General features: G+C 34.7%; 1 protein-coding gene across 1 annotated transcript in view; it reads left to right on the top strand.

Annotated features, from left to right (window-relative positions):
* The window catches only part of LOC143641087 (3',5'-cyclic-AMP phosphodiesterase 4D-like), a 195,964-nt gene that overhangs the window by 11,489 nt on the left and 167,762 nt on the right, over window positions 1–16,713 (top strand). The window contains exon 3 of the mRNA XM_077108497.1: window positions 10,680–10,716. Coding sequence (XP_076964612.1) covers window positions 10,680–10,716 — 37 coding nt within the window. The remainder of the gene's footprint in view (window positions 1–10,679; window positions 10,717–16,713) is intronic.

Genomic DNA, 16,713 nt, shown 5'->3' with positions numbered 1-16,713 from the left:
ACTGAGAAAATAAAAATACCAGCTAAGCATAGTGACACAGAACTATCAATCCAACTACTTAGGGGGCTGAGGCAGGAGAATCAAAAGTTTGAGGCCAGTGTCAGCAACTTAGCAAGACCCTGTCTGAAAATAAAAATAAAAAGGATTGGGCATATAACTCAATGGAGGAGGCTTGAGGTCAGTTCTCAGTACCAAAAATATAAAAATTAAGAAAAAAAACCCTGAATACATATTTTAAATTTTTATTCTTGTGTTTTAAAAATATCACAAAAAGGAGATCGGAATGTTTTGACATTTTGAATGGATAAGTTTTAAGTGCCACGGGATAAAATTAAAGTGCCGATTTTTTTTTGACAGACAAAGCATAGATTGGTTTAAGAAGAAAACAGTGGCCCATAAAGTATTGGCAGAACATTCCTGGAGTCTAGAAATATTTATATCTGTGGGGCTTCAGAATAGACTAAATCCACATGAGCACCCAGAAGGTATCATGGTCAAAACAAAGCAGTATTTTAAAGCCTGAGTTAAATGTAGTTATACTACATATTTCCATGATCTATTAAAATGTCAAAAACAAACAAACAAACAAACAAAAAACACCTGGAATACTGACTTAGGGTTGCTAAATTTGTACTTTGTCAGACAAAGGATACTAACAAGAAAATTCCCACTGATACACACCATCATTTTTTAAAAAGGCATTTTCACTTCAATAAAAAAGAAAATGTATAATCTCATAATAAAAGTATTTTCCAAAGAAGTGTGTTTGGCTTTTTTAACACTTCACTTCATGGCCCATATTTAATCTCACTTTGATAAGAACCAATGAACATTTTGTTAGGTAAGTCCCAGATCTCAGAATGGCATTTGGAAACTACTGACCCCTACCACTTGCCAATGGCATGACTGTGATGAGTTACTTAAGTTCTCAGAGCCCGGTTCCTTGCCTTGGTGTGGGAATATGAGTACCCCATAATGCAGAATCCTTGAAATTAGATATTGCCCATTGGTGGAGATCCATGCCTGATTCATAGTAGGTTTGTATCAAACATGATGCTCTCTGCTCTATTTGATCAGACCATTCCTTTTAATCTGCTAAAATCTAGCACATACTGTCCTTTAAAACAGTTGCATGCACTCCCATAAATCTTCCTCCTATGAACCCGTGCTGGAGAAGAATCAAGAGGGCAGGGCCTCTGACATTAGAAACGGGCCTATCAAATAAGATCAACAGTGAAATAAGAGCCTGTTCCTAGAACACAAGTGAGGTGAAAGTCCTTCTCTGTGAACTCAACCCTTTCCACCTTCCTTCTTCCACTCTGTGGAAATAAGACTCAGCCTAGTACTGAAAACAGTTGATGGTCATTTGTGACATCAGCACTCCTGGAAAATACCCCTATTACACTGTTTTGTTTTTTTTTGTTTGTTTATATGTGGTGCTGAGAATCCAGCCCAGTGCCTTACACAGGTTAGGCAAGCGCTCCACCACTAAGCCACAACCCCAGGCCTTATTGCACTGGTTTTTATCAAAGAAAATAATTCAATGTACTTAATGAACATGTTTACAAGCATGTGTTAAGCACTTTTTAAATTACTCAAATCAGAAAATTTTTGATAGATAATTTTAAACACAGATTATCTTTTGTACTGTCATATGACTTAACAAATTGGAAGTCATTTATTGGCCTCATGTATTTTCTTTTAAGTTTTTTTTTTCTTGTAGCACATAAAGAGATTCCATTGCAGATGAGAGAATTTTTTGCTTATGATGCATAATACCTCTAATTCCATTTGCTATATCATCAGTGCATAATCTTAACAGGGATGAGCATGCTTGAGTCAAAAATTATGGATCTTTGTTTTAAGAACTTTTTTGATCAATGATTAGTTCTAGGTCTTAATCTGTTGCTGTTGTTGTTTTAGTTTTTAATTGACAAATAATATGTGTCTGTATGTGTGGTGTGTGTGTGTGTGTGTGTGTGTGTATGTGTGACTGTAGAATATAATGTTTTAATATTTTTATACATTATGGAATTATTAAATCAAGCTCATAATATGTCCATCAATTCACTTATACTTTCTGTGATGAGAATGTCTAAAATCTATTCTCATCAATTTACAAATATGCTTGGCATTATTCTTAATTATAGCCTACCTTATAAATGTCTTAAATAAATTCCTCCTAACTGTATATTTGTACCCTTCAACCAACAACTTCCAACCCCATTTTCCAGCTTCTGGTAACCAACATTCTACTCTCTCCAAGACTTCTTCTTTTTTTTTTTTTAATAGATCAACATTATATGTGCAATAACACCTTATTTGACTTTCTGTTCCTAGCTTATTTAACTAAGCATAATGTACTTTAGGTTCATTTCTACATCATTGTTTTCAAACTGGCACAATTTCTTTCCTTCTTAAGGGAGAGTGCTATTTCATTGTGTATAGAGACCACATTTTCTTAGTCCACTCATCTGTTGGTTGACACTTAGACTGATTTTGTATTGGCCATTGTGAATACTGCTCTAATAAAGCAGTAGTCCAGATACTTTTTGACACATTGATTTCATTTTCTTGGCTTATAAACCCAGAAATGAATCATACAATGGTCCTATTTTTAATTTTGGTGAACCTCCATAGTACCTTCCAGAATTGCCACACGAATTCACATTCTCACCAACACTGTACAATGTTTTGTTCCACATCTTTGTCAACATTTTTTATCTTTGACTTTTTTGATTAAAACTAATTTATGGGTGAGACATGATAGCTCATTTTGATTTAAATCTGCATTTCCCTGATGATTACTTATGTTAAGCACCTTTTCATATATTTTTTGGCCATTGGTATGTCTTATTCTAAGAAATATTTACTCAGTTCTTGAGTTCATTTTTTAATGGGTTATTTGCTTTCTCACTATTAAGTGATTTGTTAATTATTAAAATGTTAATAAATTTTAAGCAGGTGGTTACAAGATTAGCTGGGCACAGTGGCACATACCTGTAATCCCAGTTGCTTGGGAGGCTGAGGAAGGAGGATCATGAGTTGAAAGCCCTTGTCAGCAACTAAAAAATTTAGCAAGAACTTGCTTCAAAATAAAAAGGGTTAGGGATATGGGCTGTGGATCAGTGTTTATGTCCCTTTAGGTTCAATTCCTGGTACCAAAAGGAAAAAAGAAGAAGAAAGAAATTTAGAATTCTAAACATCTAAGATTATAGTATTTTCTAAAGTGATTTTTAAAAAAATGTAGTTGTAGATGGACAGAATGCCTTTATTTTATTTATTCTTATGTGATGCTGAGGATCGAACCCAGTACCTCACACATGCTAGGCAAGTGCTCTGCCACTGAGCTACAGCCCCAGCCCCTAAACTGATATTTTTAATCCAGTAAAATATCAATTAGAATGTAATGTTTACAGGTGCTCTCTGAAGGGTTTTCTCATTGATTAAAATAGGCAAAATGATATAGTAAATTCTCTTAAGGCTAGTAAAGATGAAAGTATTTTTTGTTTTGTTTTTAATTTTTTTTATTTTTTAATAAGTTATACATGACAGTAGAATACATTTGTCCACTTTGATATGATATATATAGATGGGATATATTTTCTCATTTTTCTGAAAGTACATGGGTAGAATCACATTGGTCATGTAGTCACATATATGCATAAAGCAATAATGTCTGTTTCGTTCTACTGTCCTTCCTTTCCCCATCTCCCCTCCCTTCTCCCCTTTCACTTCCGTCTGCTAATCTAAGGTAACTCTATTCTCTAGTGCTCTGCCCCCTTATTGTCAATTAACATCCACATATTAGAGAATATGTGTTTTGTTTTGGAGGGATTGGCTTATTTTCCTTACCATATTCTCCAACTCTATCCATTTACTGTCAAATGCCATAATTTCATTCTTTTTAAAAAGCTGAGTAATATTTCATTGAAAAAATATATACATATATACAATAATACCTTATTTGACTTTCTGTTCCTGGATATATATATATATATATATATATATATATATATATATATATATATATATATATCCCATTTTCTTTTCCCATTCATCTATTGAAGGACACCTAGTTTGGTTCCATAGTTTAGCTATTGTGAATTGAGCCGCTATCAACATTGATGTGGCTGCATTACTGTACTATGCTGATTTTAAGTCTTTTGGGTATAAACTGAGGAATGGGGTAGCTAGGTCAAATGGTGGTTTCATTCTAAGTTTTTTTTTGAGGAATCTCTTACTGCTTTCCATAGTGGTTATATCAATTTGTTTTCCTCCCAATGGTACTTTTCCCCATCATTTGAATTACAGAAAGCAAATAATTAAAAGTTTTAAAAGAATTTTCTTTTAAAAGAAATTTTCCTTAGGATTACATATACACATATATACAAAATATGCATATATAAATTTACTTGTAGATATTTACATTAGAATGTTTTGTTATCTGTACACTATCCTCAAAGGTCTTTGTTACATATGACTAATTTGTTCTTATCATACCCCAATTATGCACATATGTTATTGAATTATCAGCCAAAACTTTACACCTGGATGGAAAAAAAAATATTATTTTATTTTAGGGTTGTAGGACATGAAAATCATTAGGTAGACTAAGCTTGTTTTGCTTTATTAGTCATTGATAATATGTTGTTTGATTAGCTTGATTTTGTTATTTTGATATTATTTTTTGCATTCATGTATAATTCTTCTATTTGTTGTCTTTTGATATTGTCTCATGACACACAAAAGATATATTAAAGATTAAGCATTGTTTTGGATGAGGTTTAGGCATTGATAAATGTGTTCTAGCTGGAGAATTACATAGCACATGACACAGATTTGGATCCTGGCCCCAAAGTCACATGACACAGATTTGAATCCTGGCCCTATAACTTCATAGACATGTGATTGTGTTTCTTTCTTAGGCCTCTGTCTTGTCACCTATGAAAAAAAAATTAATAGATTATCATTGTAACATGTTTTGCATATAGTAAAAACTCAATAGATATTAGCTATCACTGTTGTTTATGATAACTAATTTTTATAATTATTACCACTACTATTTATACTTTTATTGAATATTTATACTCTGAATTCTTAAAAGCAGAATGGTGAAATTGTTTTAAGAAATAAAAAATAAGATATTATAAAGGCTCCTAGTGCTGAAGCCAAAAGAAGAAAGGTGTCCCTGAGTTTCACAATTTGAAATAGATTTATATATATATATATATATATATATATATATTTCAAAGATATATATATATATATTTCAAAGATATATATATATATATATATATATATATATATATATATATATATATATATATATATATACATATATAAAATTCCAGGTGCTGGTTTTAGTTAAACTTATTGTTTTATGATGGCAGTGTACTTTTCCATATTTAATACTATAGTTGAATAGTTTATGGATCCCAACAAGGCTTCCATATGAAGGTTTGCTTTTAGATCTCTCTCTCTCTCTCTCTCTCTCTCTCTCTCTCTCTCTCTCTCTCTCATGAATTGAACCCATTGGTTTAACTACTGAGCAGATTCCCAGTCCTTTTTTTTTTCTGAGACAAGGTTTATACTGTATTGCTTAGGACCTTTCTAATTTGTTGAGGCTGGCCTCAAACTTGCAATCCTCCTGCCTCAGCTTCCCAAGTCACTGGAATTACAGGCAGTCACCTCCCACCTGGCTTTTCTCTTTCTCTCTCTCTGTTTCAGCTTCTTGTCTGTGTTTCTAACTTCTTGTTATGGAAAGAACAAGAAATAGGGAAAGGATGGCAAAGACATAAAGAATGGGAGTTTTTAACTCTTGTCATTCCTGTTTTGAAAACAAGAGTCAACAGTTGAGCCTCTGCCTCTGGTAGCCCTGAGTCAGGACCTAGCAAGGCCTCTCTTTGAGAGCAGAGGTGGGGCAGGTGTAGGCAAGCCTACCCATGGCAGCCAGCTCAGTGATGGAGCATGTGGCACCTCCTTCCACATCACAACACTAAAGGCCATTGTGACACTGCCTCCACAGTGACCTCCAGTGACTTATCATATCTGTTCTGGAAGTCTCTGCACTTGACCTTCGCTGTGACTATTACCTGAGTCCCAATCTTCTTGGTCTCCACATGCGCGCACACGTGTGTGTGTGTGTGTGTGTGTGTGTGTGTGTACATATATATGTATATATATAAAATGTCAAAAAGTAGCTTTCTCCTGAGTACTATCAGCCCTCAATCTCGTCCCACCTGTGTCTCATGCAGTTCTGAAAAGAACTTTATCTGAAAGCTAAAATTAGCTTCCCTTTAAAATAGATCTCAGATGATTTAAGTTTGTTGATTTTTTTTTACTTAAAGAAAAGGTGATATTGAATAATTCTCCCTCAATTTTATGACACCAGTAGTTACAATTTCAAGTCTCCAGGCACTACTAACTATGAGTTAAACTTCTTAATTTGTTAGAGGCTCTGTCTTTTCCCATCTCAGAAAACCCCAATTGATTGCATGATATTATACACCCTCCTAACTCTTTTCAGTATTTTAAAAAACTTCCTCGTTGAGAAAGTCGTTCAAGTGCCAATTGCAGAATCACTTTCTTTCAAGGGTTTTTTGTTCATTTTGTTTTGTTTTGTGTCTGGTGGTGCACACTGTAGTCACAGCTGCTCAGGAGGGTTGCTTGAGCCCAGGAGTTTGAGATCAGCCTGGATAACATAGCTGTCTCAAAAAAAAAAAAAACAACAACAAAACAACAACAACAACAAACAAACAAACAAACAAAAAAACCATAAACTCACATGTACTTTAAGCCAATCATATGTAACAAAATTAATCTTCTGTTAATCTTAAGTCCCAAATCTCTTTTAATTATATATGCAAAGTTCAGTACAATTAAATGATACATTTTATATTATATTTATTTTCTTCTATCCACAAATAAAAACATATATTACCTACATCATTATATTTGAAAATAGTCTGGAAAAGGTTATTTTCATGTTGAGTTGAAGACAGAAAAATTTTTAAATTATATATTAGGTATATATCCAAAGACAAATTAAGCCTTACATACTTTTGAAAAGAAATGGATAAAATATCCTTTATAGAAGATGTCTGCCACTGAAATGCTGGGAATCTCATTTATTATTACTAAAATGAGACAAACTTGAAATATTTGGCAGAAAGAATTTCTGGGCAATTTTTAAAAATGAGATATCTCCACTAAAATTACAACTGTCTTTCTTTATACTTTGACAGGAAAAGAAAGGAAGTTGGATAAATTATGTTAAATATTGTATATTCTAAATGTACCTTTTAAAAAGTTTCAGAATGAAATTGAATAAAAGAAAGAATTAAGTGTTTTAACAAACATGCAATCCTTTTGACTAGTTCAAATCCACTGTGATGCACTTCCAAACTAAAGGACTTATTACTATGGATTAATTTAAGAATGATGATGTGCCTTGATCCATATGACTTAACTCTTAGAAAATTAACTTTATGGTCAGGAAATTATAAAGAATAAAATGAAAGAAAAGACTGTAGCTTGGGACAATGTCTGGATTTCATATTATTTTTGTTCTGGGTATCTGAACTGCCTTCAGTATGGCCACGTGTTGAAGCAAATTGAAAGCTCTTCAATTGCCAAATCAAGGAGACACTTCACATGTAATTTTCTCATTGTGTAATATATTTCCCGTCATGGTATCATGCTTTTTATTTTTTTATACCTTTATTTTATTTATTTATTTTTATGTGGTGTTGAGGAGTGAACTCAGGGCCTCGCATGTGCAAGGCGAATGCTCTACTGCTGAGCCAAAATCCCAGCCCAGAATCATGCTTTTTAAATAACACTTTTTCTTATAGAAACCACTGAAGTGTCTTGAATGTATGTAAATCTGTTGAAATAGTCTTTGCCTTTTGGACTTCTAACAAAGAAAAACTAATACACACTAAATTTATTATCTTGTTCACTACTTATAAAAACAATTGGCTTTGAATGGATATGTGTGTGTGTGTGTGTGTGTGTGTGTGTGTGTGTGTGTGTGTTTGTATATGTCAAATGGTTAAATGCTTAGCTCTGGATCTCATACTCATGCTTTCGGAAAAATTTGGAGCATCTTCAAGTATTTCTCAGTTGCTCTGTAAGAGTTAAGTTACTATTTCAAAATGAGTACATAGGCGGAATTGCAACCCTAAATTGTGCCTGTCATCAACCCTCAGAGAGCAAGGTCAGAATGATAAACCAATGAAGAAATGCAGTTGTCCAACCCTGAACATCGTTTTGAGTTTTGCCTTGTAGTTTTCACTTTTTTGTTTTACTAGATAACTGTTCTGACTATTTTCCTATTTTTCTTACCTTTTGTAGGTCCTTATTTTTAATCTGTCCTATAGGAGTGAGCTAGTGAAATCATAAGGGGCAGGGACAGAGCAAATGTGGCTGTGTATTCTTACCTGTGTGACTTTTGTGTTTAGTTTTTTAACCAGGTTGAGCCTCAGTTTTTCTCATCTGTAAGATGGGAATATACCACTTACCCTGCATTATTGTGTGATAGTTAGTGACATTGTACATAACAGCATTCCCCTGAGTTTTGTATGTTTCAAATTTTCTTTAAAGTTCTTTTACAAAGCCCATAATGTTGTCACTTTTCCTATCTCAGTAACCATTGATTTGACTCAGGTCCTCTCTTGACACTGCCTACTCTGCTTTCAGTTTTGCCCCTTCAAAACTCTCAGTCCCTTATAAATCTGTCATAATGGCTTTAAAGTTCTTAACTAAGTATTAGTTTTCTGAGTCTTTTAAATTTCCTAACTGCATAAGAAAACAAAAGCCATTGGAATATAAATAATATTTACTATTACTAATTATAGACTACTAAATTTATCGAATTTTAAGCTAAACACATTCTGAATACCTGAACATCGGTCACTTAATCCTCAAATAACATTATGTATGGACTATCATCTCCATTTTACAGATGAAGAGACCAAGAGAAAGAGAAGTTTAATAACTTGCACAGTATATATACCGAGAACATGGCGGGGTCAGAATTCCCAACTCTCACTCCCATCAGAAAGTAAAATCCCAGGCTTTTCTTACATGTACAAGGGCTCAGTGATCTGCAGCCTGGCTCACCACCTGCCACTCTTCTTGCATTTCCTACCCTGCAATGCATTTACTACAATCGCTCAGCTATGCATTGTAGCTCCTCGAATGTGTCATATTCTTCCTCACTCAGATGATTCCTCTGCCTCTTTGGCTTTGTCTCCTCTTGCCAGCTGCCTCTGGGACACTGGCTTTCTTACTGCTTCAGTACACCGGCCCACTTCACTCTGGGCCATTCTTCTAGGAAAGAGCCTTTCTGGGTTTGGCCTCAGAAGACCTTTTTGGACTGACATCCTGGAGATACCATTTATTTGCTTCTAGACCTTCTGATCTCTTTGAACCTCCATTGCTTCCTCTATAAAATTATGGTAAAACTTGATGTCCAAACTTCATAGCACGTAGGATTCTATGAATAAAAAAATAACAGATGTCCCTTGAAAATGTGGTTCTGGAACCAATGGAAAGGAAAATGACACATGCCTCTTTTGAAGTGCTTTTCCGTCTTTTTCTTCTATTTTTCCACATTTTGACTTTCAAGAGCTCTGTATAATTTGATGGTGACCACAGCAATTAGTCTCTTTGTCATTGGTGATCATGGCGAACATTCTCCCCGTGCTCTTTATGCTGTACCACGTTTCGTAAGCATTGTTTTAGGTCACTCAGGTTATTTTCAGATTGTGAATGAGCAAATAGACAGGTCAGTTGCACTATTTTCAGTGAAAGTAATGTTCAGGAAGCTTTCTGTGCAGAATAACTGCTTACACTTGATTCAAAAGCTTTGGCTCTCTAGATCAAGAAGTAGCCCATGAAGATAGGGACATGCTGCTGTTGAACTATTTATGCTAGGAAATACCAAGAAAGAATTGCAGGCCCAAGTTTCTCACTTTCTTCTAAGTAGAACATTGCACAACTTTTCTTGACTTTCTCTATCCCTCCAAGTCACGTCATGCTGACACCTTGCTTCTATATCGCAGGCCTGGTGTGGCTGAGGTTGCTGTAGCAACAGCACACATGGGGTAACATTCCCCTGTAACTATGGAGGCTGAGACATGAGTCAGTTGAAAAGTTTCACGGGGTTTTTATTAGTATATGATGCAGTTCCATGTCATCTATAGTTCCTGGCTTGTCCAACACTTCCAGAGGATGATGCAGAGCACGCAACGCTAATCATCTTCAAATACTTGGGCCAGGGTCCTCTCACAAAAGCTACTGAGGCTGCTGCTTCCTTCCACAGCACCCCTGACTAATAATTATACTAAGAGGCAAGAGTAAAGCCCAGGCCCCAGCACTGGAATTGTTTCTACCATAGTGTACCCTGTTAGCCCCCAAAGGCAACAGTGACATTGATGGATGATGGAGTCACTCTTTTCACCTAGGTAGCTGGATAACGGTTCAAAATCCAAGAGGATGCATTTTCAACCCAGTGTCTGAGAAGAACATGTCCTGAAGAATAAGGATGGAATTATTGTAATTCTCTATGGGGATTTATGAAACTTAACATTGGAACTTAGCATGGAATATTGATTAAAACTAGTCGTAGAGTTGTTGATGACTTCTAACATGGGATTTGGTTTATTTTTCAGACATGGAGATGACTTGATTGTGACTCCTTTTGCTCAGGTAAGCATACTTCGGTAAGCAGGCCGACTTCTTACAGATCTGGAAATTGGTTTTGGAGGATTTGTTCTGTTGCTCGATTTAGTTTTAAAGTAAATGAAATTATAAATGCAAATTGTGTGGTTCATCCAAGTAACTCATAGGCAACGCTAGAAAATGTGACTTTGGCCCTAGAGATCTGTTTTCTTTAAATTGTGGTAGACCCAAAGATTGTCTTTGCTTCAAATAGCAAATTACCCTAGAGATAGAGAACATAAATAGGCCCATATTTCTTAACTGATACAGGCATTAGAATCAGAAGGCTTTATTGTGGATTAAACTACATTTAATAAAATGAGGTACATGATCATTGCTTGAAATTCAATCATACGGTTCAACCTGATACCTTATTTACTCCTTTATACATGTGTCATTGGCACAAAGAGTTAGCACAGTGATCTGTGTTTGTTTACAGCATACAAATCATGAAAATACTTTAATCACATGACATAGGTGCAAGAAGGTGATGAGATGATTTGAAGTGTTCTGGAGTGATTCTCAACCCTAGATGCAAGACAGACTCCCCTAGATAACTCATCCCGATGCCCAGGCTGCATGCCTGTGGATTTCAAATAATCTGGAGATCCAAGAATTTGTATTTTTTCAAAGGCCACAGTATTTTTACTGTGTGTAAGAGAAGTTGATAGCCCCTGATGTAGATAACTAGGGACAGAATTGTTTGAAACTTATTTAAACTGGGTCATGAAGCAGATTTAAAATCAATACTGACTGAGAAGAAATGTTTAAATGTTGAAATACAAGCAGTGCTGAGAAGTTATACAAATTGTAACTAGAGGTAGGTCAGAAATAGAAGTAGCACCTTGAGCAACTCATTTAACTTTTCTGAATGACTTTGAGGAAGTCACTGAACTTTTCCAAGTCTTACTTCCTCCTCTTTTAAATTATAATTGCAGGAGTACCCACCTCATAAGATGTTAAAAGATTAAAATAATACTGGTCATGCAAAATATTCACAAGAATCCTAAAAATTTTAATGTTTATTAAATTTTAATTAAAACTGGTTTAATTGTATAGAGATGAAATTGCTCTTTTCTTCCTAAATGTCATCTTAGGTATAATTTTTTTAAATGAATAATAATAATGTTGGAACAATGTGATTTTGCAGTTTTAAGTTCTTAAAAATTCATAAAATAATTTAGACCACAATTGTAATTAATTCATAAATAAAATGTCTAATGGTGATTTTAAAAATTAGTGCAGGTGGGCTGGGGTCATATCTCAGTGGTAGAGCACTTGCCCGGCATATGTGAGGCACTGGTTCAATTCTCAGCACCACACATAAATAAATACAATAAAGGTCCATTGACAACTAAAAAATAATAATGCAGGCAATTAAGAACAGATGATGATCACCATCCATTCCATATGCTCAAGTCCTTTTGCTGGAGATCACGAATTCTTTATAGTGCTTGTACTTCTGTGTCAAAAAAATTTACACTCTTACATTTTAATCATATTTGTGATAGCAAACTTTTAATGAAACAGTTTGTAATTAACTCCTATTGAGAATTTATAATTTTATAACTAAGAGCTGAGAGCTAGATGGACAGGCAAAATCAGGTAAAACAATATAAACAACCATCACTAAATGTAGAACCAATCATCCCATCATGAGTTTACTCAGGGAGCTAGCTAAAACTAAAATCTCTAGATATTATTGTAAGAAAAATAAATCTAAGGATGTTGTAAAAAATGGAAAAAAATCTGTATGTAATATTCTGGCTTCTTCAAGTAATATTTACTAAACTCTAACAAATTAATAAATTTAACTTGGCTCCTGCCTTTAGTTAAATTCTAAAGAAGTCTATCCTTTTACATGATTAGACATCTATAGTGTACCTATAATCTCCAAAACAACTACTCAAATTTCTCTATATTGGGACGTTTATACATATTTTATATACAAAACATCATTTAGCCATAAATGTTATTTTACAATGATTAATACCCTTGAAACTGGAACTTTGAACATAAACTAATTCTTTGTAATATTCAGATATATCTGATGCCTAAAAGTAATCTGAAATATACTTAAGGAGATTTTACTTATCATCAACTGAGGGACTCATTCACCTTGCTGAAGGTGGTCGTTGCCCCAGGGGCTGTGAATTCTTTTTAAGTGGCTTCACCACAGTTTTCATAAATGGATTTTTCCTGGGGTATTAGATCTGGGAAGCTGTACTAAAATATAAGAAATAAAAGGCTTTTTAATACTGAGCAGTTTTAGCACTGATGGGGTATCATTGCAGAAGCAGGTAAGACTAAAAGCCCAGTTGGGTCCAGCTGGCATATTTTGTTGACTTAATTGTCCTCTCCTCAGAAAAAGAGTGTGTAATACAGGGCAGAGCACTTACCACTTAATGTTAAATATTATAATTCCAAAAATGGAATATATTTATATTGCTTGAAGTTATGCCAACATTATTTGTTCTGCTATACCATAACTGATTTTAGCCAACTTGCACAGGAAAATGTCTTATCAAGTAGGCCAAAGAATCATACCCTCTTCCTATTATGTTTTGGATTCATAATTTTACACTAAATTTTGGTGAAAATTTGCAGGGAGGCCTGAGGTTGTGGCTCCATGGTGGAGCACTCGCCTAGCATGGGTAAGGCACTGGGTTTGATCCTCAGAACCACATAAAGATAAAAAAATAAAGGTATTGTGTCCATCTATAACTAAAGACTATTAAAAATAAAATAAAATTTGCAGGGAGAGCCACATTGCTCTCAAAATGTTTCTGCATACAAACTTTAGAAAAACTAATATAAGCAAAAGGAAGAAAATTTCCCACAATTCACCATCCCCAAACAACTACTGCTCACATTTTCTTTCTTACTTACTATCCATTTAGGTTTGTTTTTTCTGGGTGTTACGACTTTCCTTATGATCTTAAAAACAGGCCACGATTGTCCAAAATGGTCAAGGACCTTCCTCCAACTCATCTTTGTCTTCTTGAAAACCCATTTCTTTAGGCCTGAGTGCAGCCCCGAAACATGAAAGGATCCTGCCCTATTATTTCTAAATTATGGCCTTTTGGGTTTTGAGAAGAATTAAATACTAAATTACAAGAGAATTTAGGAAGTCACCAAAAGATATATCCCATTTTGTTGGATGGAGCTGAACCTAGAACATCTTGGTTAGGCCTAATTTTCAAGAAGGATCTTACAAATCCCTCTATGTTTTATTCTAATGTGAAGAACACTGTTAGAGTAAAGTTTTTGCTAGGGGTCAGCCTGAACTATCTTCTGCCTCTGGTGGCTTAGACTTTTCCATATAATTTCTGAATCTCTTTGAGCCCCAGAAAAAGTTCCAACTTTAATTAGTTTGTATACATCAATCTCAAAACTGAAATTCTGTTTTGGTATCTGCCCTTTTCCTCCCACAAGAATAAAACTTGGCCAGAGTTCCTGGGGGCCCAAGAGCACCAAGGAGGCACAACACTGCTGAATACTGGAGTCAGCGGTCTCTGGCCTCGAGTCCCACTGTTTGCAATGATGACAACCTAAGACTCTAAGTCTCCTGGAATTCTCATCTGAAAGTCTGTAATATTGAAAGAAGTGGAATCTTTAATGAAGCAAAAGACAGGAAACCCCCACCCAAACATTATCCTGACTCCCTGGGGAGTGCCTCACATCAGTCAGTCTAGAGAGACATGCCCAACCCAGGAAGACTAGGCAGGAATACCCACATTATTTTGCCTTCTCTGACAAAAATACAGCACCCAGAATACTTTCAGGAAACAATATAGTAGTTATTAATACTGTAGAACGTTAATTATAGTAGTAGGACATTACCAATATTTTTTGAAATATTTCACCCCACAGAGATTTTTATGATCTCATCACAGTCCCCAAGTTTGCTGGGCCCACCAGGCCCTCTCTGTGAAGCAATGGAAGAAAAGAGGGGTCTCATTTCAGGTGCTTTTATTCCCTCAGCATTTCATTGGACTTCATTAATATAAATGGCAACTAGCATCTTTCTAGGTATCTGAACTCTTACAGTCATTCATAGGAAATTGTCAATAACTTTTTGACATAACCAAAACAATTTTATATGGTTCAACAAAAACATAAGTGGAAAGATATTTTCTCTTCTATCAAAATAAACTTTTTATCTTGTACATAATTCTAGGTTGACTCCAGCATTTCTTCTGAAATTAAAACCTGGATCAGGAATACTTTCATTTCACGCAGGATACACCCACCCCACAAGAATCTCAGTCTGTGTTTTACCGCCACCTAGTGGCATAAGGTGTACATGAATTGAAAAACAATCCTCAGAACTCTCCTTGAGGCTGTGCATTACTGATTCATGAAGTCCACATTTTTCTGTCAATTTTGGTAAATCCAACTGATCAACAGATGTTTAAGAGCACATAAAAAAGTTTGAGAACTCTGTATAAATAACATCCCACCCCACAGGCCAGTACGCAGATCATCTCTGTCTACAATTTTTCTGTAGTACTATCAGTATTTCTTTCCTAAGGTGTGTATATTTCTCATCATTCCGGAGGTATTTTTGATCTTGTTTGGTTACATTTTACTTGTAGGAGAAGAAGAGAAAGCAGTGACCTTAATTTTCTGCCACTGAGCCACGTGGAAGAAACCTCAGGGATTTCTTTGGTTAACAACATTAAGAAGGGAAGAAAATTATAGGGGCAATAAAGCTCTGACTAAATCTCTTAGAGAGCTGAATTTATGGGGAGTGAGAACAGCCCTGGAACAAAAGCAAAAAATAACGGAACCTTAACTCAGGGGCTCCAGTAAAACTATTTTCATTTCTTCTCCCCAGCAACAGTTACCTACCTCTTTATGTTCTGCAAAGACAAACCCAGTTATATTTAGGATAAGGATTCCCTAGGAAGCACCCCTTAAAAGATCTAAAACTCTTATTTATACTTTGGCAAATATAAACTTTTATTTATACTTTGGCTAAGGATAATAATTAACACTTAATCTAAAAATTTATAAAATACTGCTTGTCCTACCCCCCCCCACACACACACAGAGAAAGAGAGAGAGAGAGAGAGAGAGAGAGAGAGAGAGAGAGAGAAAGCCACAATGACTTAGGACTTGCACACACAGGGAATGATGTATCCTCAGGGCTATTTACTACAGAAGTGTTTGTTTGTAAAAGCAAACTGTAAGACACAACCTCAAAGTCAGTCTCAGTGACTGCAACTGGATGCCATAAGGAGGGACTGGGATGGGGGAACTTTTTCTTCCATTTTTATTTTTTGTTTGTTTTGAGATAGTTCATACATATGAAAGAATATATCTAGTGATTATATAAAGCATAAATAATCATCATCATAATAATAAACAGTTTAAGAAATAGAATGATATGAATATTTTAATGCCACTGAAGTATCCCTTTCCATGTTCATCTATCGCATATATAACAATAAGTTTGATTTTGGCTTAATTATTGAGATGAGACTTTTTGCTGGATAGTTATGTTTCTACTTAAAGTCTACAGCAAGCAAATATAAGATTTATTCAAAATAAATACATAAAACTTAAAATCCAAAACAAAATAATCCAGTTTAATATCTTTATTATTATAACACAGGCAAAATTTCTCTACAGAAAATATTTCTTTTATGAACTAATGTTTCCTTTCATGAATTAATTTCCTCTCAAATGAGCATGGAATATGATTTACCTACAATATCATTTCTATTTACCAGCGGTCAAATGCAGTGAATTTACAACAGCATATTATGATAAAATCCTCAGAATTCTGAAGTTAAAATTTTTGCCTAGAAAAGGGATCAATTAGCTGGTGTAATAATCTTATTTAAAATGCTTTTCAAATGTGTTCAGTATTCACTTCTTAAAATATAAATTAAGTCTGCATGATTTAATGACAGTGGATCATTTATCCAATTTATTTCTGCATCAGTCAAGATTCCATGCCTGTTGAAAGACATCGTA

The sequence above is a fragment of the Callospermophilus lateralis genome, unplaced genomic scaffold (genome assembly GCF_048772815.1).
Source record: "Callospermophilus lateralis isolate mCalLat2 unplaced genomic scaffold, mCalLat2.hap1 Scaffold_84, whole genome shotgun sequence".
Lineage (NCBI taxonomy): Eukaryota > Metazoa > Chordata > Mammalia > Rodentia > Sciuridae > Callospermophilus > Callospermophilus lateralis.
Note: the sequence above shows the minus strand (reverse complement) of the source record. Positions and strands in the feature narration are given on the sequence as shown.